The sequence below is a fragment of the Hyperoodon ampullatus genome (assembly GCF_949752795.1).
Source record: "Hyperoodon ampullatus genome assembly, chromosome: 4".
Classification (NCBI taxonomy): Eukaryota; Metazoa; Chordata; class Mammalia; order Artiodactyla; family Ziphiidae; genus Hyperoodon; species Hyperoodon ampullatus.
The window spans coordinates 161,778,239-161,803,480 of NC_136917.1; the positions used below are offsets into that span (position 1 = coordinate 161,778,239).

General features: G+C 43.1%; 1 protein-coding gene across 1 annotated transcript in view; it reads left to right on the forward strand.

Moving 5' to 3' along the window:
• MYO10 (myosin X) overlaps nt 1-25,242 on the forward strand; it is a gene marked incomplete at both ends in the record, with an annotated part of 225,099 nt that overhangs the window by 163,324 nt on the left and 36,533 nt on the right. The window contains 2 exon segments of the mRNA XM_079701754.1: nt 24,664-24,788; nt 24,881-24,995. Coding sequence (XP_079557880.1) covers nt 24,664-24,788; nt 24,881-24,995 — 240 coding nt within the window.

Consider the following 25,242-nt stretch of genomic DNA (forward strand, 5'->3'; position numbering starts at 1 on the left):
TTGCAAAAGGTGTAATACAAATGTAAAATAACCTGACAACGTCAATAGTATAATCAAAGAAATAAAACCTAAAATAGTGAGATAGTCTTGCCAATGTGAAGATTGGATGAGTTTTTGGTTTTCTGTTTTCAATAACATGTTTCAGGGTCTGTGAATATTTGAGGAAACTCCCATTCATGTACTTTGCCACTGGGAGTTTAAATTGTTGCAGCCTTTCTGAAGGACAGTCTCATCCTATCTTCCTGATTTAACTTTTCTTGCCTCTCCTGGGACCATAGTCCGTCAGTTTTTCTCTCTTGGGCTGTAAAGGGTTCCTTCTCCCAGGATCCTATCTCCTCGCTGATACTTTCATTGTATTTAAATATATGTATTTATTTATGTAAAAGAAAGGGGAGGTGGGAGTGAATAGGAACTTGACCGGGTTCCCCCTAGAGCAGTCTTCTTTTCACTGCTGAACATTTCTAAAAAGAGTCCCTACCCGTTTTCTTATTTCTGAGGCTATGCCATCCAAGCTGCCTCAGCCTCTCTCCTGCTGAAAGCTTCCAGGTAGAGTTTTTCTCTGCCCTGCCCTCCTAATCTCCACCTCCCACCCCCAGGGCTGTGGCATCACCATCCACCTCCTCCTTCCTGGCACTTCTCTGACCAAGCCTCCTCCCCCTTCCCTTTCCCCTCCCCCTCCCTCTCTTGACTGGTTCCCTGGGTGTAGGCCTGGCCCCCTGGGTGTAGGCCTGGCCTCGGGTGCTGCCCTCACCTCCTCACCTGTGCTGTTCCCAAAGAAACGCTCACTTCTCTCCTTCTGCTCTCAGCCCAGGTGAGTACCTTTCTGCTGTGTTTTCCCAGCCTGAAACCCTCCTCTAAGCTTTGGCCTCATAGCCCAGCTTTGTAACCTACTTTTTTCCTGGGTCTGTGCTTGGCCAGCACTTCACACTGAAATGTGTCCAGAATTAAATTTCACATCCTTTTCCTTCCACCTCCTTGTTTAACCTTTTTTAAATTGATCAGGTTAGGGCAGAGTGTCTCAACCTTGGCACTGTTGACGTTTTGGACAGGACAGTTCTTTGCTGAGGGGCACTGTCCTGTGCATTACAGGACGAGTGGCAACAGCCCTGCCTTCTCCCCATAGATGCCAGTCCCACCCCCCCCCCCAAATGTTTATAGACAACTCCAGATGTCCCCCAGAAGGCGAAATTGCCCCTGGTTGGAAGTCACTGCGTTAAGGTGTCAACGCTGATTATTTCTTGGGTTTATCCTTATTTTTTCTGTTGCTCTTGGTAAAAAATGGTATCTACAACTTAATTTTTATTATAGCACTTGTTATGGCTTTGAACCTTGTTTTAAATGATGAATATATGGTGAAAATAATATCCTTTAACATTTTTCACAGGTATTGAATCATTAAATGAAACATATATTACTGCTTTCTTTCCTAGTAAGTAGTATTAGAAAATTTAAAATTTGGGGGGGTGGGTGGAGTGCCCTGGATATCCTGCATATCCTGCAGGATTACGTAATTGCTCTGTGCTATCCACTTTCTCAGATGAATGGATGTCCTAGTTTCAGCCACTGTGAAAGGATAAAACAGCTCATTAAAGTGTGCCAGATGCTTCGTTTGCCAGGATTTCACTAAAAAGGGAATACTGTTTAGCTTTAAGAATTCTGTGATAGACTCAAAAAGTTTGCCATTATGAAATGAAAGTGTCCCTGCTAAAAATGTGTGAAAATTTCACCAGTGAACAATGTTTTAGATACTATTTAATGTTTTTTTCAAAAGTCTCTTTAGATACAAAAAAATGAAGTTTGAACATGCACAGTAAGTTTGAGTTACTGAGATTTCAGCCTCTGAGCTTTAGGCACAGGACAAGGGTTTGCATATGAAGTCTTTCAGGCATCCCTTGATGTTGTTTTCAGTGGGACAGTTTAAATAAGGTTGTTATATATATAAGTAGCAGACAGTTTAAATAAGGTTGTTACACTATGTAAGTAGAGGACTGAGGCCAATTTTGCTGAGCTGGAAAAACAAAGCCCACCAGATGATTCGAGCCACATGTAAAGAATCTTGAATATGTTGATTGCAGCTTGAGAAATGGCAGAAGGGACATTAGCCTGACTTGACTTCTTTTCTTTTTTTTTCTCTTTTCCTTTTTCTTTTGTTTTAACTCTGAAAAGTTGGCCTCTGTATTTGATTCAGTGCCTTCATTACATCAATTCCAGTAAAGCTTAGACTGTTCAGTTTACACTGAACCATGGGTACACACAGTGGCAGCCCTGAGAGCCATTTGGTCGGAGGCACCTTGCAAATTAGGGAAAGGAGGTCGTGTGTGGAGGTGGAAGGGCAGGTCGGACCTGGTGGTGGTGTCACGTGATTGGGATTTCCCGGGTTCAGACACAACCTGTTAGTGCTGGGGCCTGGTATCAAAGGTGAAAAACGGTAGAAAAAACTGCAAATCTCTGTGGAACTGACCATCTCTTGGACCAGCCATTGTCTGTAGCCTCATTGCATCAGCAGATGGGCCACTTCTGCTCAGGAACGCCTGCTGTGTCTGGAGCTGTGCTCGGGGCATTTCCTGGTTTACACAAACTTGGAGCTCTGCCAGTGTTGACAGAGTTAAAGCCTTTCCCTTCTCGTGATCGATTAAAAAAAAAATTAACTACAATACAATTGCCACTTGTTCTGCGTTACTCACCTCGCCTGCTCAGAGCACATCCACTCTCCCTGTTACAACATGTTGGTATAAAGTATTTAAACGATTGAGAACGCGGTTTGGGAATATTCGAAGGGCCTTTAGCAAACTGGCTTGGGTACTCAGGCTTTTCTGTACTTGGTTCTGCTTTGGTAAACTAGCCTAAAACCCGGACTGCACTCTTTTGGGGACTGTAAACTGCCAAGGATGCAGAGCCCAGAGAGGGTGTAGGGAGAGACGAATAGATGTGACTGACGTATAGGGATAGATGAAGCAACACTCTTTGGTTGAATATTAACTATATTCAGGGGGTGGGTGCAAAAATATAGGAAGAAATGAACTGATGAATAGGTCACGTCTAAATCATTTCCGTTTCAGTTAATAAATCACGGACTGGCCTCGGATCATAGTGGACGATGCCAAAACGTTGATGGGGGGAAAAGGTGGAGACAGACCCAGGAGGACTTTTGGAAGCATTCACCAGTGTGCGATGTATCACAGTAGTGTTTCTAAGCAACACCGATCCCATGGTTTTGTGGCCTAAAACACAGAATTTAACGTCTAATGCAAACCTAATCCCAGCAGCCCAGTGACTCTGTAGCAGTCATTTAACCTGGGCTTTTTTTCTACATATTCCAAGGCTAATGGCATAAGGTTTCATAGTTCTCAAAGGACACGTCGATTGTATTGCTGTGTGTTAGCGAATACGGCAATCTGTCCTTCAGACGCTCTATAGTAAACAGATTGATAAAACAGGTTAATCTTTTCACCATTTCTGGATTAAAATGATTAGCGAAGATGTGTCAGGAGGCTGCGTATTGTGGTGGACTGAGTGGAGTCTTACAGGAAATGCTGGACTCACTGTCGTTCGCCAGCCACGTGACATTGGTCTAGCAACTCAAGTTTGCTTATTGATGGAGTGGGGACAAGTCACCCATTTTTAGCGTGGTTACAAGGTTGACTGTGATCATGTCTGTAAAACTTCTGGCTCAGACTCTGGCACACACCTGCCACTGATGGTCGTGGTGGCTGATAAATAATAATGAACATATTTGTCACTCTGGAAAGAGGTAGCGTGTGTGCGTTGGTGCGGCCCTTCCATTACTGACTGTGAGGGTCCCAACATAAAGAGGCGTTCGTTTCTTCTTGAACTTATTCACCACTTACTAACTCAGCACCACATCCTCCAATAGAATTTATGAAGCATATGCATCCATTTGGGGGTAGATGTGTTTAAAAACAAATTCATGGAAAAAGTATTATCAGAACCCTGAAAAGTATGCTTTAAATCTAAGAATGGGAAACATGGTAAGTGTTCATAAGTAAAGTGGATTACTAAAGGATGTGCAGGAAATCATGTTATTCTAAAGACAGATGAGGAGAAAGAGTGTATTAGTGTCATATGTATGTTTTCTGTTTCCTGTGTCTTCCTTGGATTTTCTCATTGGGTCCTTTCCCCAAGTAGAAGGCCAAGAGGGGCATCCAGATTTAAGCATCTGGAGTCACATGATTCAGAAGCCTGTGGTCTGGCTCTGCGATGCTGGGGCTTCGGCATGAACCAGTCCTGTCCAGGCCCCAGGGATGGGAATAACCTGGCCTTTGGGCATCGCCTGACCTCCCGTTTCCTAGCAACTTCCAACCGCTCAGCGGAATATTTTGTGGCGTTCCTAATTTATACTTAACAGATATTGGCTGTGTCTAAGGCTGGCTAATTTCCCATTATGACTTGCAGACAACCACTTTAATACATGAATAAGCAAGAGAAAGGACTCCTAGGAAGCTGCACTCCCCCATGTCCCCTTCTCACCAGGCCCTCATTTTCCTTTGGGAAAGTAGAATTTACCAAGGACCTGCCAATACGATGCCACTTCTCTCAGAGAAGACCGTTTGGAACAGTTTTCAAGTAAAGTTCTCCATTTGACTTTTTTCTGATAGGCCAGCCTGTATTGATGAATATTTATAAATCAGCTACATCCATTATCAAAGAGGTGGCTCTTTCCTTAGTGAATTCTTTTAAGCAAACGTAGACTGGTAGCTTCTTCTCAGTTTCTTCCTGTATAAATGGGGTGGTGAGATGGGGTGATTTCTCAGACTCCTTCCAGCTCAACCAACCTGAATCTGGTGAAATCATATTTTTTCTAATATTTGACATTTCTGGGTTTAGGCTCAAATTTTTCCAAGGTGCTATTTTTATTTTCCTACTTTTTATGACAGTTCAAACTCTTTGGTCCCAGTATGGCTTTTTATTTATTTGTCTCTAAAAACCATTGTTTTCCTCTGCATCCTAATTTTTTAAAAAGAACAGGGTTTTTTGGAACTAAGTATGGTGGATGACCTCTGGTTTCCAGCGGGTCAGAAGTTTTTTTGTCTTGGGAGTTCAGATACCTTCAAGCAAGAAACCATAGGGCTTCCCTGGTGGCGCAGTGGTTGAGAGTCTGCCTGCCGATGCAGGGAACACGGGTTCGTGCCCCGGTCTGGGAGGATCCTACATGCCGCGGAGCGGCTGGGCTCGTGAGCCATGGCCGCTGAGCCTGCGCGTCCGGAGCCTGTGCTCCACAGTGGGAGAGGCCACGACAGTGAGAGGCCCGCGTACCACAAAAAAAAAAGAACCCATACAAGTATGTGTTCCGGATTATTATCTGTATGCTGAGTTATGCTACCATGATGGCATGTCTTAGTACCTACTGATGTAGCATTGTAAAAGTAATAACTCTGGCCGAGTATTACAGCTCTCAGTTTGACACGTTTTCCTGGACGTTGGTGAATGTCTGGCTCCTGGACTCCATCCTCTCTTTCTTTCTTCCTCATCCCCTGCTGTACGTTTTCTTCCTCAGCATCCTTATCACTTCGACATGACCTTGGTGATTGTATAAACAACTGGGTAAGTTTCACAGCTTTTTAGCATTTTCATGACTGATTTGAGCCTCCTTGCCAACATCTACAGAGAGCGACAGCTGCCTCCCTAATTTGTATTTCTCAGCATGGTTTTGCACAGCGAGTCTGAATAAAAGGGGACTGTGACCTGTTCAGTATGGTGGATGGAGAAGTAGAAATAGAACAGCAGTGAATAGAGAAGAGATTGAAGTTTAGTTTAGCAAGATAAAAAGGGTTTAATTACATTCGTTAGATAAAATGGCAACAAATTATACCCAAGAGGGAGGCTGCCCTGTGAGGATTTCCAGACGGGGGGTTTACGCTAAGGTTTGGACCTTCTGTTGGCTTTACCACGGTTTGTGGTCTGATTTAGGACAAACCTTTAGTCCATCCCTCCCTCCCCACTTTTTCTCTGTGTTTTTCTGAGGTTGTCTTTCAACACATATTAACTGACAGGATGATCAATTTTTTTTAATTTTTCTCCCTTTTTTTTTTTTTTTTTTTTTTTTTTTTTGCGGTACGTGGGCCTCTCACCACTGTGGCCTCTCCCGTTGCGGAGCACAGGCTCCGGACGTGCAGGCTCAGCGGCCGTGGCTCACGGGCCCAGCCGCTCCGTGGCATGTGGGATCTTCCCAGACCGGGGCATGAACCCGTGTCCCCTGCATCGGCAGGCAGACTCTCAACCACTGCGCCACCAGGGAAGCCCTCGATTTTTTTTTAAATCTTGATCTATGAACCCCTAATTTTACATGTGTGTGACCTATGCAGAATTTAAATTTGCCCTCCAACCGGCCGTCTCGTCCGTCCATTATTTTTACTCCCTCGTCGAGTGAACATGTTGCTTTTCTTCACGTAGACCTCAGTCCCTTAGTTTCTCTTGATCGTGAACCTGCATTGGGATTTCATTATCTTCTTGCCTCAGTTGGATTCGTTGGTGGGCCTTTCATTGGTGGGTCCACATATTTTAAAGAGTGCTCAAACCATCACAGGTTCAGCTTCAAATGATCACAAGGTGAGCCCAGGCACAAAACAATGTCCCAGGTCTGGGAGGAGGCGTGAGCCATTTAGTCATGAACTTGTGGCATCTGTAAGGTCCCTTGGCTCGCTGACCTTGCCTCCCTCCAGATGGACAGCCTCATCTTGGGTGATGCTCTTGTCCTCCTCTTTCTCAGATTCTGTGGTTTGCTGGACAGTATTGAGAAAAGTGCTCCAGTGGCTCCTAGGGCACGTTTGCGCCAGCCTCGGAGGAGGAGACCTCCCTGCTCTCGCCTCCCTCCCTCGAAGCCTTCCCACACCCCTAGCGTGATGTCAGCTTCCCCCTTTTGCACGTGACCTCACCTTGTGAACCAGCCGGGGCCTGAGGACATCTGCTCTTAGCCAGCTCGCCCGCCCTCCTCCTCCGCAGCATCCTCTCTCCCCCAGTTTGTCAGGTCTTCACTGCACTGTGAGAACCACCTTCCTGGCACCACCCTGTCCCGGGCCTCCTAACTATTTGGCTGCTTCCAGTGAGGCCGCCACCTAGCGGTTCTCACCGTGGCCATGGAACCTGGGTCCATGCATTCTGTCTTTGATCCTGTCTTCCCTGACCTAGATTTGAACTTGACCACAACCCTGGGATATCTGTCTGGCTTTGACGTAACACACCAGCTCACGTCGCCACTGCTGACCTCTGCCCCATTGCTCATTTGCCTTCTGAGTGTTATTGCGGCTGGCAGTATTAACCACTGTAGAGTATTAAGCCATTCATCAGCCTCGCGTTTTCACCATGGATCTTGATCTCTCTGGAGTCTAAGCCCGTTCCTCGCTGGCGCCCCCTCCTTCCTAGGGGTGATCCTTCCCTTCCTCCACAGGACCTCGTCCATCTACCAAGAGACCACACAGGTGTGTCACACACACACACAATACCTTTGATGTCCCTTTGGGCAGACCCCAACTCTTCAGTGACAAGACACAAAATAACTTGGCCAACAGTGACCTACACAGCATACAAATGCATAAGGATCACATTTTAGAAGAAGCATTTGTTTAGAGGCTTCACAATATTACGGCTTCACAGCAATGCATCTGCAATTCCCTTGGTCCTTCCTCAAGGTGGCAAAATGGCTGCCATAGTGGCAACCATCACATCCTCACAGAACGTCCTTATTCAGTTCTTTCAACAGATGGTTTTTGAGGATCTGTTGTACTCTTGGGATGCGTCTCTGAATAAAGCAAACAAAGGCTTTGGCCTCTTGGAGTAAACATTACCTCTGAAAGGAATCAGGGCTGGGCCAAAAGGAGTGGCTCTCCTTTTATTAGGAAGAAGAAAAAAAATAAATCTCAGTCGATTTGCCTTACATCTCCCTGGTCCTGGCTTCTCTGCTTGGTTCTAGGGCCAGCCTGGAGCCTGTGGCTGAGCCTCACTCCACAGGAAGTTAGAGTGAATATCTGGCAAAGGTGAATGGGTTTGCAGAGTTGACTTAGAATGATCTCATTCCCAGGACAGCTGCCCTGAGTACAGTGGGAGTTCCATTAACAAGGGAGGCTTCATGGGCCCCACTGGAGAATAAAACTTGAGATGAGGAGTGGAGGGGATGAAGCTGGAAATGCGGAAAGACAAATGTTTGGATTTTATCTTGTGTACAGTTCCGAGAACTTTTTTAACAGAGATGTGATATCAGATTTTCTGAATAGGCACTTTATGCTTGTAACAGTTTTGAGAAAGGATTTAGATAAGTACACTTTCCTTATCTGTTGAGCCTGATTTGATGTTAAACAATAGAAAGGGGAATAAGTCTAGTATTTCATGCAAAATTGATAATAATGTAATAACAGCAGGTTTGTGTATACATGATTATCAAGAAATTTCTTAGGATGACCCAAAATTGACATTGGTACCTCCTAAAGCAGCACCTCTCAAATTATATATAGCAAGAGAGAACTTCTCTTTATTATTGCCAATTCGTTGTGGGCTGGTGCCTTTTCTTTTTTTAATACCACGCCACGTGGCATGCAGGATCTCAGTTCCCCAGCAGGGATCAAACCCGTGCCCCCTGCAGTAGAAGTGCAGCATCCCACCCACTGGACCGCCAGGGAAGTCTGGACTGGTACTTTTGAAAACTAGAATAAAAATGATGTGGCCATGTCATCTTGCTGCAGAAGTTCTTAAATGCTTACTCTTACTTTCAGTGTCCATCTCCTCATGGCCTGGCACCTGTCACAGGCCACACTTGGAGTCATGCCCACCTGGTTTTCCTACAAGAAGGAAGAGCCCAGAATCTAGACAGAGGTCCTAGTGCCTGCCAGTCACGTGACCTTGGGCACAGCACACAAGTTGTATCCGATTCACTTCCTCCATGCATGTGATAGAATAATCTTCCTGGCTTGCCCGCTTGCCTTAATAGGGTTCTTTCAGATTCAATTAAGGTAACGAAAATCCTTTGTACAGAGTCACCCATATTTAAATAATAGATACCATTGTGTGCTGCTTCTCGAGTTTAATTTAGGAAGGAAACCATCTCTTCTTTTCAGTGGTGAGAATTAAACGCCAGCTCCACTGTTAGCGATCCAGGGGGTCTCATTTTTGCAGGAACACACTGCTTTCTGTCTTCCCCACGTGAGTGGCAGAGGGCACCGGGGGGCCTCATCCCCATGAGGGGTCTGATGTGCAGGCACGAAGACCAGGAACTTCCTGCAGGGTTTGCTGGGAATTCATGGCCCAGAGCAAGGCAGAGCGGGGGTGTCTGCCTGCTTCCCTTGTGTGCAGGGGAGGAGAGGAAACCCAGCAGTGAGCAATATTCAACATGCACAGCCAGCGGGAGGAGAGGCGGTCAGAGCAGCAGGTGCAGGGCTGGTTGTTAAAGGCAGGAAACCGGAAAGGCATAAGAATGGAAGAAAGAAGCCACGGAGGAGGCCTGTATTCTTGTAACTCAAGGAAGCGCTCGACCAAATGTTAATACGTGTGGTTTTCAGGACATTTATGCGGTTTGGAAACAAGTTTGTGACGTGGGCACAATGGCAGCTAAGATTCAAAAGAGGAAGTATCCCACGGACCCACTTAAGGTGCTCGGGCCAAACATTGGGAGCTGTTAGGCATATAGCCTTTGTAAGCATTTACTTGCCAAGTTTGGGGGGAAGAAAGATCACAGTGTCTGTGTTCCCATTCTGGCCTGTTCAGTCTAACTCTTTTACAGTTTCCCCCAGCGGTGCTGTGTTTCTGGGTGCTGAAGATTCTGGGTTCAATGACTTGTTCAAAATAAAACAAATGTGATGCCCTCGGAATATTCTGGAGTGACTTTGGAAACGAAACATCAATTCATTCGGAAAATGAAATTAACATATTTTGTTTGAGAGTCATTGTGTTGATATTTCATACTTTATTTGAAGTTACTGGAAATGCTTCGTGTCTCGTTTCTTTGTTTAGAGTCATTGGCCTCACGAAAACTCTTCATGAGGTCTCTTCTGTTTCTCGTTATTTGTGTAAGTGTTGGTTTTCACCTTTGAACAATGGGTAATGTTTTCAATGAGAAGAAGTATGTGTTATTTGTCTCTCTTTAAGCCGTGTATTAAAATACTCTGACAGTTCATTTATGTAAAAGATGCTCCAAGTTTCAAACAAATGCAAGTAGAATACAGTATCAAGCTGTCCAAGTCCTTATAGAGCAGAGGTTCAGCCTAATTTATTAGAGCAGCACTATCCAGTAGAACTAAAATGTGAGTCATGTATGTAATTTAAATTTTTCCAGTAGCCACACTTAAAAGAAATTTTTGTGAAATTAGGCTTTAGCCCAACAAATCCGAAATATTATTTCAACATGTAATAAATTTCAAAATTATTGATGTATTTTTTATTTTATTTCCATATTGATTTCTCAAAACCTGGTGTATAATTACCTTTGGAACACAGTTCAGTTTGTACTATTTGAGTGTGCCATTTCCCTGGCTTTCATTCTCCAGCTCAGGTTGGCAAACTTCTTCTGTAATTGACAAGATAGGAAATATTTTAGGCTTTGCCACTGTCATGTGAAAGCAGTTACAATGCATGGCTGTGTTCCAATAAAACTTTATTTACACAACAGATGGCAGCCCAGATGTGGCTCCAAGGCTGCTCTTTGCCAGCCACTGCTCTAACTGAATGTATTGTCTCATTTGTGTTTTAATCTTCAGAAGTTGACTTCTGTTTTGGCTTAAAGTCTGCTACCAAGATAGCTATTGTGATGAATTTCATTCAGGAATATTTAGGGCAAATGTATCAGGAAACAAACTCCATTGTTAAGCAATGAATACTCTGGAGCTACAGGAACTTCCCACCCCGCCTCCTGAACTTGCACCTTGCATAGGAGCAGTGTAGCTAGTGCTTTTAATGCAGGCTTGACCCTCCCTCTCCCCTGGCTCTGTCTCAGAGGAGCTTCGTGACCCTGGATAAGTTAATTAACCTCTCTGTGTCTCAGGTTACGCATCCGTAAAACGGGAATGAGGATGATCGCAACCTCAGAGTTGCCAAAGTGAAAGAAAAGCTAGCATTACAAAGTGAGTGTGGTGCGTGGCACTTAGTCCTTGGTACACGTGAGCCTTCATTCTTACGGCGGCCATGACTGCTGCTGCTACTAGTCTGTTACTACGAATAGTAGTAGTTCTGCTACTACTACCACCACCACCCTAGAGATTCATAAATACAGTCTAATCTGGGCACCAGAACAGATGCACATCAACCACCCACAGATGCTCATAGCATCTACTCACACGAAGTCTCTTTGGACTTGAACTTGTGGATACGTAGGGGAGTTACAGCATTCTAGGGAAGCTTTGGCAGAAGCTGCAGAGATTCTGATGTTGGAAGAAGTGGGTACCTGTTGTTCCTCTGTCTCAGTAACTGCTGTGCGATGTGGCTCAGGTCACTCATTCTTTCGACCTGTTTAATGAAGATGCTGATAGCTGCCCTGTCCACCTCACAGGGCGGCAGAGAGGAACACATGACATCTGGTCTATACATTGCTGTGCAAATGTCAGCATTTCCCAAATGGCTGCCTCTCCTCACCTTATATCAAAAATTTAATTTGATCATCATGGACTGATTTAACTCATAGGGTGGCTGTAAGGGTTACGAGAGATACATGTAGAGCGGAAATGGGTCGCTGTTCCATGAATAGGTAGCTGCTGTTTTTATTAAACACACAACTTTTTATCATAAGCCATCCCTTTAGGTTTCTATCCATCATTTGGACTAGAAATACTGTTAAATGACCTTGTTATACAGTGTGACAGAGAAACTCCCCAAATTCCATGGTCTCACATGCTGGAACAGAATAGAAAATTGGCAGAATTAAATCGCAAGTTATTCTTCTCGTCAGTAATTAGTTTCTGACCGATTGATTAAAATGTCAAACTGATGTTGACACAATATAAACGGAGTCCACAGTGTCATCCTTTCGTAGAACAAGAGCCTGTCTCGCACATGAGGCATCTCAGTAATCACCTTTCCTTAGAGGTCGAGGTTGGGCAGAGATAGAGGAGGTTATAAAGCTTCACACTGCGGTGATCACCTTTCTGTTCTGTGGGGGGCTCCTAACTGTAGGCACCAAAAGTAGAAGACTGCATATTCACCATGAAACAAAGGGGGTCAGGGATGGAGCCAGGGGTGCAAGTGTTGACAGGAGATTTTCTGGTGTGGGGACTCCAGGGTTCCACTTTATTTCCTTTCATTCAGTAAAAGCTGAATAGAAAACAGCAAAGGGAAGAACCAACCTAAATGTCCCTCCATGGGGAGCTGATTAGACACATTCTGGTAATGACACAGTGTGCTGCTGTGAAAAAACACGGGAGATCTGTATGTCCTCACAGGGAATTCTCCAGGATGGTCTTAGGCAAACAGAGCAAAACGTCAAACATGTCTTTGCTTTTTTTTTTCTCAAACATGTCTTTGCTTTTTAAAAAAAAAAAAAAAAAAATGAAGCTTGTATTTATTTGTATGTGCATGCATGCATCTGTATACAGGCACACACAATCCTACATTTATACATGCATAGAATACGTCTGGAAGAAAACACGGGAAACTGGCAAGGGTGGTTTTCTCCAGGAGAGCTGTGGGTTTTTCATTACATATATTCTCTATATTTTTGATTTAAAAAAAAAAAAAAAGAAAACCTTTGCATGCATTATTCTTTCATTTAATGATAATGGAGAAAACAAGGCTTTGCTTGTATCTCCCAATGTCTTTTACATTGTCCTTACTAAATACTGTGCTGAAAAGTGCCTTCAGTACATCCTGACCTGAACTCTTTCCCATAGAAACACATTCCAGTTGTGTCATATAAACAACTGAAAAAAATAGGTGGGTATTGAGCTGTGTTTTTGGCTTGTTCTCTAGAAACACATTTTGAGGACTGCTTGGACCTTGTGACTGGCATGCTTTAGAGTTGAGGTTAAGCCAGCGTTAGAGTTGGGTTTTTCTGCTGCTGTTTTCATGAAAGTAAATCAACTCTAGTTGGGTAGAATTCGTTTCGTTAAGGTTTTCTTCCACCATCCATCTATTTAATTGTTCCATTCCAGTGTAAACCTATAGTGGTATCAGTATCGTGACTCCTTTTGCCTCTAAGTCTTAGGCTGAATAGAATCCATGTCCAAAGCTCCTTTAGTTGCAGGTTTTCCCCCCAGTCCTTCCCATGATGTTGTTTCATACATTTGTAATACATTTAGATTCTTTTGTGACAATCTGAGTTATTTCCTGGGATGATCCTCCAGGGTTCATTCTTTTGCTGTAAAGTTCTGCGGATTTTGACAAATGTATCATGTCACGCAGCCACTGTTATGGAATCATATGGAATAGTTTCTCCAACCTAGAATTTCCCTCTTCTTTATCTATTCAGCCCTCCCCCAGGTCCTGGCAACCACTCATTTTTCTACCATCTCTATAGCTTTGCCTTATTCAGAGTATCATGCAATTGGAATCACATACATACACTTAGCACTGTGTATATAAGGTTCCTCTGTGTCTTTTGAGGGCTTGACAGCTTTTTTAAAAAAAATCTGAATAATATTCAGTTGAATGAATGTACCCCAGTTTCTTTTTCATTCACCTATTGAAGGACATGATGATTGCTTCCAGTTTTTGATGGTTATGAATAAAGCTGTTATAAACATTCACGTGTATGTTTCTGTGTGAAGATAAGTGTTCACCTCAGTTGGGTAAATACAGTCAGCCCTCCTGATCCAAGGGTTTCACATCTGGGAATTCAACCAAGCTCAGATCAAAAATATTCAGGAGAAAAAATTCCAGAAAGTTCCAAAAAGAAAAACATGAATTTGCCACATGCTGGCAACTATTTACATAGCAGTTACATTCTATTTATATAGCTATCTAGGTAGCATTTACATTGTATTAGGTATTATAAGTAACCTAGAGATGAAGTATACAGGAGGATGTGCATAGGTTATATGCAAATACTACACCATTTAATATAAGGGACTTGGACATATGTGGATTTTGGTATCCATGGAGGGTGGGGTCCTGGACCCAATCCCCTGTAGGTACAGACCAATGACTGTACCTAGTAGTGTGATTGCTGGATTATATGTTAAGACTATGTCTAGCTTTGTGAGAAACTGTCTTCCAATTGGCTGCATCATTTTGCATTCAGCCAGCTGTGAGTTAAGGTTCCTGTTGTTCCACATCCTTGTCAGCACTTGGTATTAATCAGTTTTCTGGATTTTACCATTCTAATAGGTGTGTAGTGGCATGTCATTGTTTTCATTTGCAGTTTCCTGAGATATCTGATGTTGAGTGTGTTTCCATATGCTTCTTAGTTCTATAGATCCTTTGATGGTGTCTCTGATCAGATCTTCTGCCTTTTTAAAAAACTGGGTTGTTTTTTCGTATTGTCAACTTGTAAGTGTTCTTTGTGTATTTTGATTACAGTCTTTTTCAGCTATGTATTTTTCAAACATTTTCCCAGTGTATTGCTTGTCTTTTTATTGTCTTAACAGTGTCTTTCACAGAGAAGTTAATTTTAATGAAATCTAACTTACCAGTTTTTCCTTTCGTGTACTGTGCTTTTGATATTGTTTCTAAGTTATCACCAAACAAATACATTGAAACAGCTGTAAACAGGACCACCCTTTCATTTATGCACTACAGTAGGATAAGTGGGTACCTATCTGAGGTGTCGAGTCCAGTGGCCAGCAATTTAGTGAGAAATTCATAAGATTCAGCTCCTGCCCAAAGGAACTTATACTCTTATGAAGGTTCACATGGACATTTCTAATGGATATTTTTAAAAATGTGAGAAATAGATTCACAGACATAGAAAATAACTTATGGTTACTAACGGGGAAAAGGGAGAGGGATGACTTAGGAGTTTGGGATTAAACAGATACACATTATTATATAGAAAAGAAACAACGAGCACCTACTGCATAGCACAGGGAACTACATTCAGTGTCTAGTAATAACCTATAATAGAAAAGAATCTGAAAAAGAAATACATATGTAAATATATATATATGTAAAACTGAATCACTTCGCTATACACCTGAAACTAACACAACAGTGTAAAGCAACTGTGCTGAAATTTTAAAAAAAAATGTGACACCAGGAACAGCATGGTCAAGGTCACAGATGGCACCAGTTGGATACATCCAGAACAATTTTATTGAGGAGGGAGTATTTGAGAAACCCCTAAAAGATCCATGAAACTCAACAGTTAGAGACAACGGGAGGACATTTCAGGTGGAGAAGTTGGCTTCAGCCGAGATAAAACAGGAAGTGAAGGTTTTAGTCAGAAAACTAGAGTTATCTCTAATTTAACTAAAATGTGGAGGGTGTGTGTGGGTGTACTGACTGGAGAGGTAGATTGGAGCTTACTTGGGGGGGGCCTCCAATGTGAAATTGAAGCCCTCGTCTTAATTTGGGGTGCGCTGTAAGTTCAGGAACAGGGAGGGGGTATAATAGGGCTAAGGCTGTGCCTTAGGAAGGTTTCATGTACGCATGTGTATATTATTTATGTTCAAAGGTTTCTTCCCATTAAGTAGTTGGGATTTGTGTGGATCTGAGGTGAGGACCACAGTTTCCACCTATAACAGAGCTTGAAGTTCCTCGCTTTTAAACTGTGCTCGTCTGGGAAGGGTGTAGTTTGAAGGCTGTACTGGGTGAGTGAGAAATTTCCACGCTCTGTAATCTGACCCCCCAGGACTGACCAACAGCTTTAACCAGTCACATAACCATGATGCTTCCCCTTCCTCCCCTGGGAGGGGGATGTGGTTGCCTCTTTTCTCAAAACGTGGGACTTAGCAAGTGGCAACAACTGTGTCAAATGTTGAACTGCCCCGAGAGAAATGACTGATGTGAGACAAAGACCCTTTGTCTCTAGTTTAATTGGCTTTTGTTTACTTCCTTGTCAAGGTCAGGAAAGTTATACTTCTGCTTTAGTAACCATGCTTTTGAAAACGGTTCAAAGCATGATAAACTTAAGCTATTTATTAACTGCTTTTGAGAATTTGATGTAACAAAGACAGCAAATAAAGATGGAGAGGCCTCACATCTTGATTTTTTGTTAATTTGTTAATTAGTAGGGAGTGAGGACAGGAGTCTTTTCACCACTCAGTGTAAGGCTGGGCATGATACCTTCTAAGTGTGACATAATTGAGTTGGTAAACTCTAAGGTAATTTTTAATTCTTAAAGTTGATGAAGGGTTATCAGGCTTCTTAAGATTTGTTTGCTTGTTTGTGTTTCAAGTTGAATTAGGGTAAAGGTATATCCCATGATCATAATGCAAATACAAATATTCCTAATCTATTAAATCGGCTCTGTAATGCTGGTGTCTCTCACTCCACAGTGTTTCCTTAGCAAAATGAAGAATCATGTAATGGTTTTACCAAAGAATCAACTTATTTTACATTTCTTGGGATGCTGGATACTAATCCTCCACGGTACGGACTGTGTAATAACCCCCTCCAAGGCAGAGCTAGTATATATGTAGATAAAGTTTACAGTATTTCACAGAGGAAGACAGTCAGGGGCCATTAAAAAACACAATGAGGAAAGTAGAACTCTTTCATTGTAATTAATTTTAGAATGTTATACCATTCACTTTCAGAAACAATCTACCAGTGTTGGGTTGGAGGTAAATCTTATAAAGTTTAAAAAACTTATTTTTGTATTAGGCTACTAAGGTAGGGCAATAAAACAAGTGTTGGCATAATGCTCAGATCCCATGTCTGGTTACTCTGTGCTCTGAGGACCCGTTTCGCCAGGCCCAGGGCTTGCTTCCATATTGCGTTCCAAGCAGATTGGAGCCAAAGAGAACCTGCATTTGTCAGGTCAGAGCAGGGGCTGGGTTTGCTGTGGGTCATCCCATACAGTTGCCTCTGGTTGCTCAGTTAATGGAAGGTTCTTAATAAATACTTTTGATTGATGAAAACAGTAAGTAATGTTTACTTTTACCTCATCTCTAAGACATTGAGATCCTATCAAGTGGCTAGTTTTTAGACTTTGAATAAATTAAGCGTCTTTTGTGTGTGTGTGTGTGTGTGTGTGTGTGTGTGTGTGTGGTACGCGGGCCTCTCACTGTTGTGGCCTCTCCCGTTGCGGAGCACAGGCTCCGGACACGCAGGCTCAGTGGCCATGGCTCACGGGCCAAGCCGCTCCGCAGCATGTGGGATCCTCCAGGACCGGGGCACGAACCTGTGTCCCCTGCATCGGCAGGCGGACTCTCAACCACTGCACCACCAGGGAAGCCCTAAGCGTCTTCTTAAAAGGGGGAAAAGGACCACTTCTGGAAATAAATTGTAGCCTGTGTTCAGAAGCGCCCGCATGAATTATCAAGTTGCATTTATTATTAAAGCAAAAGCAGTCATCATTAAATATGTTGTCACCTGCGGGCTCCTTCCACGGGATGGAGTTCAACGTGTTCTGAGTGTGTTCTTCCGTCCACTGTGCTGTATTGGCTCTTCTCAAGCACCTGTCCTTGGCAGGTGGTATCCAGGGAGGAGACGCAGGTGGAGTTGCAACCACAAGTGGGTCAAGGCACATGTGAATTCTGTCAGTCTTCTGACGCTGAGACACAAAGTAACAGTGTTGTCAGCCTTTCGTTGTCTGTGTTAATGGGACCAGTGACTGGAGGTGGATTTGCTCAGAGTTTGCTATTTGATTTTCCAAAAGGTTTCCTCTGTTCACTAGTTATTTCTGTGTATAGATATTTGGCTGAACTCACAGTGTAATGTGCTGGTTTCTGCTCTACATTGCCATGGCCCTTAGAATTGTGATTTTTTTATATCACCTGTATTTACACCAGGTCAGCACCTGACAGGTTGTCCCTAAGGCCCCCTCCTTAGTGTTAAAATTTTTAGAAAATGTCTCCATGTGCCCAAGAGACCGAGTGTTCTGGAAATGCTACAGTATAGGGCGCATTCTCTGCCTGGATTTCATTGTACTCTTTCCCTAAAGAAGTTTCCAGCTCACTCCTTTGAGAATTACATCCTCTGGAAATATGCCTCTGGTTTTATAACATGTCAGTAGAAAAATATGGTTCGTATCAAGTTTGATTCACATACTAGTTTTCAGGAATGCCAAGTTCTTTGAGCTTTAATTGTTTGATTTAAGCAAATATTAACTGGTTTGAACAAGTCATTTAGCCTTGCTCACTTCCAGTTTCCTTATCCTCAAAATGCAATAATATTACTCATCTAACCCACCCATCGAGTTTCTGCCTTCAAGTGCTGTATGAGTTGAAGGATTGCTGTGGGTACCTCACACATACAAACAAGAGGACTTGGTTCCTGCAAGGCTGCTAAGCAAGCATTTGAAATTCTATGTGTATAATCATGAGTAGATCTTTGAGGTTAGAATAATAAAATTTTTCTTTTTAAAAATTATTAATGTTTTTAAGATTATATATTTTATGGTTGCCATCTTAGACTATAAAAATAATATAGGCTCCTTAAAGGAATTGAGAATCTGTTGATTAACATCTATGAAAAATGATTCAAAACTTAAGGCAAAATAAAATACCTGGTTGACAGAAGTTAGTATTGAGAAGGAAACTTAACTTTGAGCTTCCTGTCAGCCAAGGCAAAAAGGGTAATACAATGCATTTTCTACTGTGTGTTCCTTTTAATCACTGTATCTATTTTCAGTTTATTTTATCTTGCCTTAATTCCTCTTTGGCACAAGGTGCGTAAGTAAGTTACCGTGAGTTATAATAGTCATCAATTTATGAGTGAAGAGTCAGATTAAGCATGTCATTTCTTCTAGAGAAAATAGTTTTCTCCCAATATCAAATTTAAAAAAAATTGCTCTCATAGATCCATGTTAAGTGATATTACATAACAGTGGATGACAGCAGAGTGAAATAAGAGTCACTTCTGTGCCAGTCCTGCGTCCTTGTCCAGCTTGTTCTCTCCCCTCTGGGTGTCTTTTCTCTTCAGGAGACTCTGAGGCAACCTCAGCAGTAGAGCTGGATTTCCCACCACCTGACTCGGTTTCTAGTCAATGTAATGCTTGATCAGAGTGTGTGTGACTTTGGCCGTCAGAGGACAGTTCCTTCTCTCCGCGGTCCTGGCTGGCCCCTGCCAGCCCCCCCTGACCTCGGTGTGGCAGGCTGCATTCCCACCCCACCCCCTCTCTCTGGACTCTTCTCAGGGCTTCTCCATTGGTTTCTGTGAGACCTCAAATGCTGAAAAGCATTAGAACGTCAAGGGTCAGGGTCCACAGGTAATTAACTATTCTATTTTCTTTAATTAAATAAGCGCAGATTGAATGTCCTCTTACCGTGGACAGGTGACTATTTCCAAGTCCACCATCACACTTCTTATTGTCTCTATGCAGTATTTTTGAAATTATGGAAGGCTAGGTAATGTTCAGGGTAATCATATTCATTAACACATAAATGCATTTTTTCTTTTCTTTGTTGTTGTAAAACACCTCCCCTGTCTTGTGTCCCTGTTTGCCAGCACGTCTGTTGCCCTTTATTTAGATTTTTAGCTGCAGAAGCTTGGGCTTACCCGTATTTGATTTTTGTGGAGGGCTTAGCATGCTCCGTTACCAGTCATTTGTTTTGTCTAGGCATTCTGAAATCTTATTTTTTCAGATTGTAGAGGAGAAAGTTCTAACTTTTTTTTTTTTAGAATTAAATTACCTGAAGCTAAACATATGTAAACCCTGTCTCCAGGATACAAACTCTCTTGCATCCGTCTCTTTTTGTCCATTTTAAATGCCTCCGTGTCAGTCTGGCTTTTACAATACCTTTTTTTCCTAAGCTTTATTGAGCTATAAATCACATACCATGCAACTGACTCATTTGAAGTGTACAATTCAATGGTTTTTCATAGATTCACAGAGATGTGCAACCATCACCACAGACACTTAAAACATGTTCATTACCTCAAGAAGAAATCCCCTTAGGGGACTTCCCTGGTGGCACAGTGGTTGGGAATCCGCCTGCCAATGCAGGGGACACGGTTCGATCCCTGGTCCGGGAAGATCCCACATGCCACAGAGCAACTAAGCCCGTGCGCCACAACTACTGAGCCTGTGCTCTAGAGCCCGCGAGCCACAACTACTGAAGCCCGCGTGCCTAGAGCCCGTGCTCTGCAACAAGAGACGGCACCGCAACGAGAAGCCCATGCACCACAACAAAGAGTAGCCCCCGCTCGCCACAACTAGAGAAAGTCCGTGCAGCAGCGAAGACCCAACGCAGCCAAAAATAAAGAAATAAAATAAATAAATTTATAAAAAAAGAAATGCCCTACTTCTTGGCTGTCCCCGCCTCTGTCTCCCCATCCCCTCCACCAGGCCTTAGTAGCCACCACTCTACCTTCTGTCCCCGTAGATTTCCTGTCCTGGACGTCTCACATGAATGGAATCACGTAACACGTGGTGTTTCGTAACTGGCTTCTTTCACTTAGTATAATGTTCTCGAGGCTCATCCATGTTGCAGCATGTAGCGGCGCTTCATTTTTTTATGGCCAGTAATATTCCATTTTATGGATAGAAAGACCATTTTGTTTGTCTCCTCATCAGTTGATGGACATTTGGGTTGTTTGCACTTTAAGGTTCCCTTACAGCAGCTTTGACCCTGATCTCCCTGCTTCTCTGCCTCTATGTCCACACTGTGCAAAGTAGGACCTCTACAATCCATTCTGTACCTGATTTTTTTTTTTAATTTGTAAAAAAAAAAAAAAAAAAAAAAGTTAAGTGTCTTCAAAGATATACAGCCAAATAGAAATTTTTCATATTGTACATACGTGATTATTTCCTTCTTTCAGTGCCGTCTCATTTTCCCCCCTTTTTCTCAGCTGTCTCTTCTTCCCACCACCCACAATAGTGCCCCCCACTGAATAACAGCCTGGCATGTCTCCTCCTATCCTTTTCTGCACATTGTGTATCTAAATGTGTATATTCACACACGTGTACATACATAGAGCAGGTGTTTTATTTGATGGGGTCATTGTTTTACAACAATGAGACTGTCATACATACTTTTCTTCTTTTTCTCACCTTTCAAAAAGGCTTGAGAGTTAACTGGGGCATCTTTAATTTGGTCTTGTTTTGTAATGGCCGCCTAACACTTCATGATGGGCATGATATCAAAATAGACCCAGCCATGCCTCTGGTCTTGTTTCCAGTTTTGCTGCTACCAACACGGGGATCCTTCTACAGCACAGGTCCGCCCCCGGCGGGCAGCTCCCGATCCTGCAAACAGTGGCATCAAACTTGAGTGCCGTGTCCACCAACAGCTCAGGTCCCTGCCCACCTCCGCGTTCCATCCCGGACTGAACTACTGAACATGCCAGGTTCTCTTTCCACCTCTTGGCTTTGGTTTGTGCTGTGTTCTCTGTGTAGAATGTCCCTTCCCCTCCAGCAGTGAGTAGGAGTTGTGAGACCCAAACTCTGGGTCAGACCTGGGTTCAAATTCACATGACACCCATACCCCCTCAGTACTTCTCTTTGTCCCGTGTTCCCAAGGAACGTAACTTTAATTTTTAGTATGGTTTTGTAGTAGGCCATCTACCACATAAGTAGTGACGTTTGGCATACCTGTCACCCTCCTAAATTTCAGGGTCCTTGGAAACAGAATCAGCCCTGTGAGGCTATGCAAGTGAGGGTCAGAGGGTATAAGGGAAATCTCTGTACCTTCCTCTCAATTTTGCTGTGAACCTAAAACTACTCTTTAAAAAAATTAGTCTTAAAAAAAAAGGCTGTGGAGACAGTTAAAAGATTAGTGGATACCAGCTGTTGGGGAGAGGTAGAAGTGAATAGATGAAGCACAGGATTTTTAGGGCAGCAGAACCACTCTGTGCGATGCTCTGATGATGGACATGTGTGATTACAGTCATCAAAACCCACAGAATGTACAGCGCTGAGTGAACCCTGACGTCAGATATGCACTTGGGGTGACTAGGATGTGTCATGTGGCTTCATCAGTTGTAATGAATGTCCTACTCTGGTGAGGGGTTTTGGTTTAAGACAAAAAAGAACATAGCCCCCACCTTTTGTTTCCCCCGCAATCATGAATCACAAAACCTTGGCGCATAGTAGGTGTTTAATTATTTATATTCAGTAAACGGATCAAGACCGGACTCCTGGGACTATAATTGCCCCGGTTTATGACTGTCACTTCCCAAATCCTCCCTTGCTGTCGGCCATCAAAACTCCACAGTTAGGACACTGCCGGCAGCCTTTGGAGGGGGGACATCCAGTTCTGGAAAACGAGTTACCAGTACAGACTGGAGTGCATTAGCTGAAGTTTTGAAAGGCCACATGCCTTTGAGTTGTGACTTGTCCACCCTCCAGCTGTGTCATCTTTGAACATTCAATTCACCAGAAAGAAAAGGAAGTTGAGACCCACCAATGGAAATACAGGTCTACACCCCTCGTGATTGCCCTGTGTGTTGCCCAGGGCGACAATCTGCGAACAGATCCCCCTTCCCCTGGTTAAATTTCTGTGAAGGGCAGAAACACAATCACAATGGGAGCCTGGAAAGAGTGGCCACTCCTGGTGGCTCCCTCCCACCTGCCCTCCCCTCCCCAGGCTGTATGAAATCCTACAACCACACCACACTAATTAGCCCGAGAATGGAAGGGGTTGTCATGGTGACCGAGCACTTTTTAAAGCACAGGAATGGTGTTCATTATTGTTCAGTGTCTTTAGCTGTGGCGAAAAGGTCAGTGTGGCAGTTGTTTTCCATATGAATTTTGGCCTGAGAGCCAAACCGAAGGTGGAATGTTCCTCAGAGGGACTGGAAGATGGTAAGTGCGGCTGGACTTTTTGGATGGGGTGTCCCTTTAGTAATATTTTTCAGAGTGTTTTAATAACTAGTGCCAAACTAAGGAATTGTACGGACTTTGTTAAGTAGAGATTGAAAGAAAAGGAGCAAGGAAAAAAGTATGGGTCAGGAACAGTGAAAGTTTGAGAGAGATTTAGAGAGTTTTTTTTTTAATTTATTAAACAAGTCTTTGAGCATCAAATGATTAAATATGAAATTCGTAGATTTCTCTGACTGTGAATTAACAAAGTTAACTAAGTCTGATGCCTTATTCAGTGTTTGTTTTATATTAGCTCTCTACTGGTCGTTGTGGATTGCTACTGTTCCGATTATATTTCCCAAATCTAACAGAAGCATTTTAACCAAATACCCTCAGAGCAGTTGCCTCTCTCTCTGTGTTTCAATCCAAAGATAAGGTAAAGGAGTTATCAAGGCTAATTTTTTCATGCTTTTATTTTATTCTTTCTCATCTAGGGATATTTGAAATAATTAAGACCAGAAACCAGTGAGCCCCAGTTCTTTGGATATTCGCCCTTATTTATTGGCTAGACTCCGGTAGAATACTGCTGAGTAGAGACATCTGACCCCAGTGTTTGTAAGAGAAATTAAATATGAGACAAGTCATCCTGCTGGATATGATGGCAGCTTTTCCATCAAACGCTGCAAAGGAGATTTGCAGAGCATTCTTCAGATTTATTTTTTTGCTAGCTTGGAAAGCGTACAGAATAACATGGCTTTCAGCCTGATTTTGTGTTAATGACTGGCTGTGTTTTTAAGGCTCGCAAATTTAAGCCACTTTACCATCTTTGCACTTTTTAACAATGTACTTGTGTTCTATGGCACTATTTTTCAGTCATTTTGTACACAGTTGTGTAAGATAAGAAAATATGAATTAATTAAAGGGAATGGGGTGTTTGGACTAAAAAACAAATCACTGCCCAAAAAGCTGTGAGTGGGAAATGGCATACTTTTGGGCTTTACCCTGAAAGACCATTGTCCTGTCAGCAACACCAGTTTGTTTGGCAACTGAACAGATAAGAGAATATGGCTCAGAATGTTAAGTCTTGGCTTGATTTCCTCTGTCTTTTGTTTGTATGTTCTGGGATTAATTTATTTAGTGATCATAGCATGGAGCTCGATAAATGGGGTTTCTGACTAGAAATTGAGAAAATTAATTTTTTTTCATTTTTGTCTGTTTTCTCCACTTACAAGCTCTCCTTTTCCTCCCCAGCCCCTAACCCCTCCCCCAGCCCTCACTGGGTCACTGCATTCTTCAGCTAAAAAAAATGCCTGGAAATTGAATTTTCAAAAGTAAATAAAGTGATATTTGCATGACCCTTAAGATTCTTTGGAAAACATAGCATTAAAAATGGTGGTCCGTTTATGATATTTGTAAAATAATCAGAAATTTGAACCTGGATGTTAATATCAATGAATTATTGGTATCTTTTAAGATATGATCGTGTTGTGGTTCTATTTAAAAAATGATACTGGAACACTTCCCTGGCAGTCCAGTGGTCCGCACTTCCACTGCAGAGGGCACGGGTTCCATCCCTGGTAAGGGAACTGATCCCGCATGCCGCAAAGCACAGCCAAAAAATAAAAGTGATACTGATATATTTACAAGTGGGAGTGTGTACTATCTGGGACTTGCTTCAAAAAAAATCCAAGGTCAGGGAGTAAGTGGGCTAAGGATGGGGGGGCAGGATTGACACGGGTGCTGGCTGTTACAGCTAGGCTGTGGGTATGTGGGGTGGGGTTTGTTTTCTGTTCTGTATATTTGTGTAGGTTCAAAATGTGTGTGTGTAAAACCATGGCTGGGGGGGCGGTCTTGTTAACGGCATCTTCTCACCTCTTGGCATGTTTTAGATGCCCGACCAGTTTGAACAGGCAGTTGTGGTCAACCAGCTGCGGTACTCTGGGATGCTGGAGACAGTCAGGATCCGGAAAGCTGGGTATGCTGTCCGAAGACCCTTCCAGGATTTTTACAAAAGGCAAGACGGAGCTGCAGAGACCCTCTTTCTTTGCAGAGGGGCTGGGGAAAGGATTTTAGCACAAGGTGACACTGTGCATTCTTCTTTTGCAGATATAAGGTGCTGACGAGGAACGTGGCTCTGCCCGAGGACGTGAGGGGCAAGTGCACGGCCCTGCTGCAGCTCTATGACACCTCCAACAGCGAGTGGCAGCTGGGGAAGACGAAGGTAAAATTTCGGAGAAAGAACGACCGTCCCATCAACCCCCTGAGAGATGTTTGAGTTCGGTGTTCTGTGATGACTGCTAACCAACTGTTTTTCCAGTGTTGGGAAGATACGCATGGTATCACGCTAGCCATACTCTTTGTCCTCCCAACATGAATCTTTTATCTGAAGCCCTTGACTTTTCAGGAACTCTGTTCTTGGGGACACATTGAAGCATCGGATCCTAAGTGCATGTGTTTTCATTCAGTCA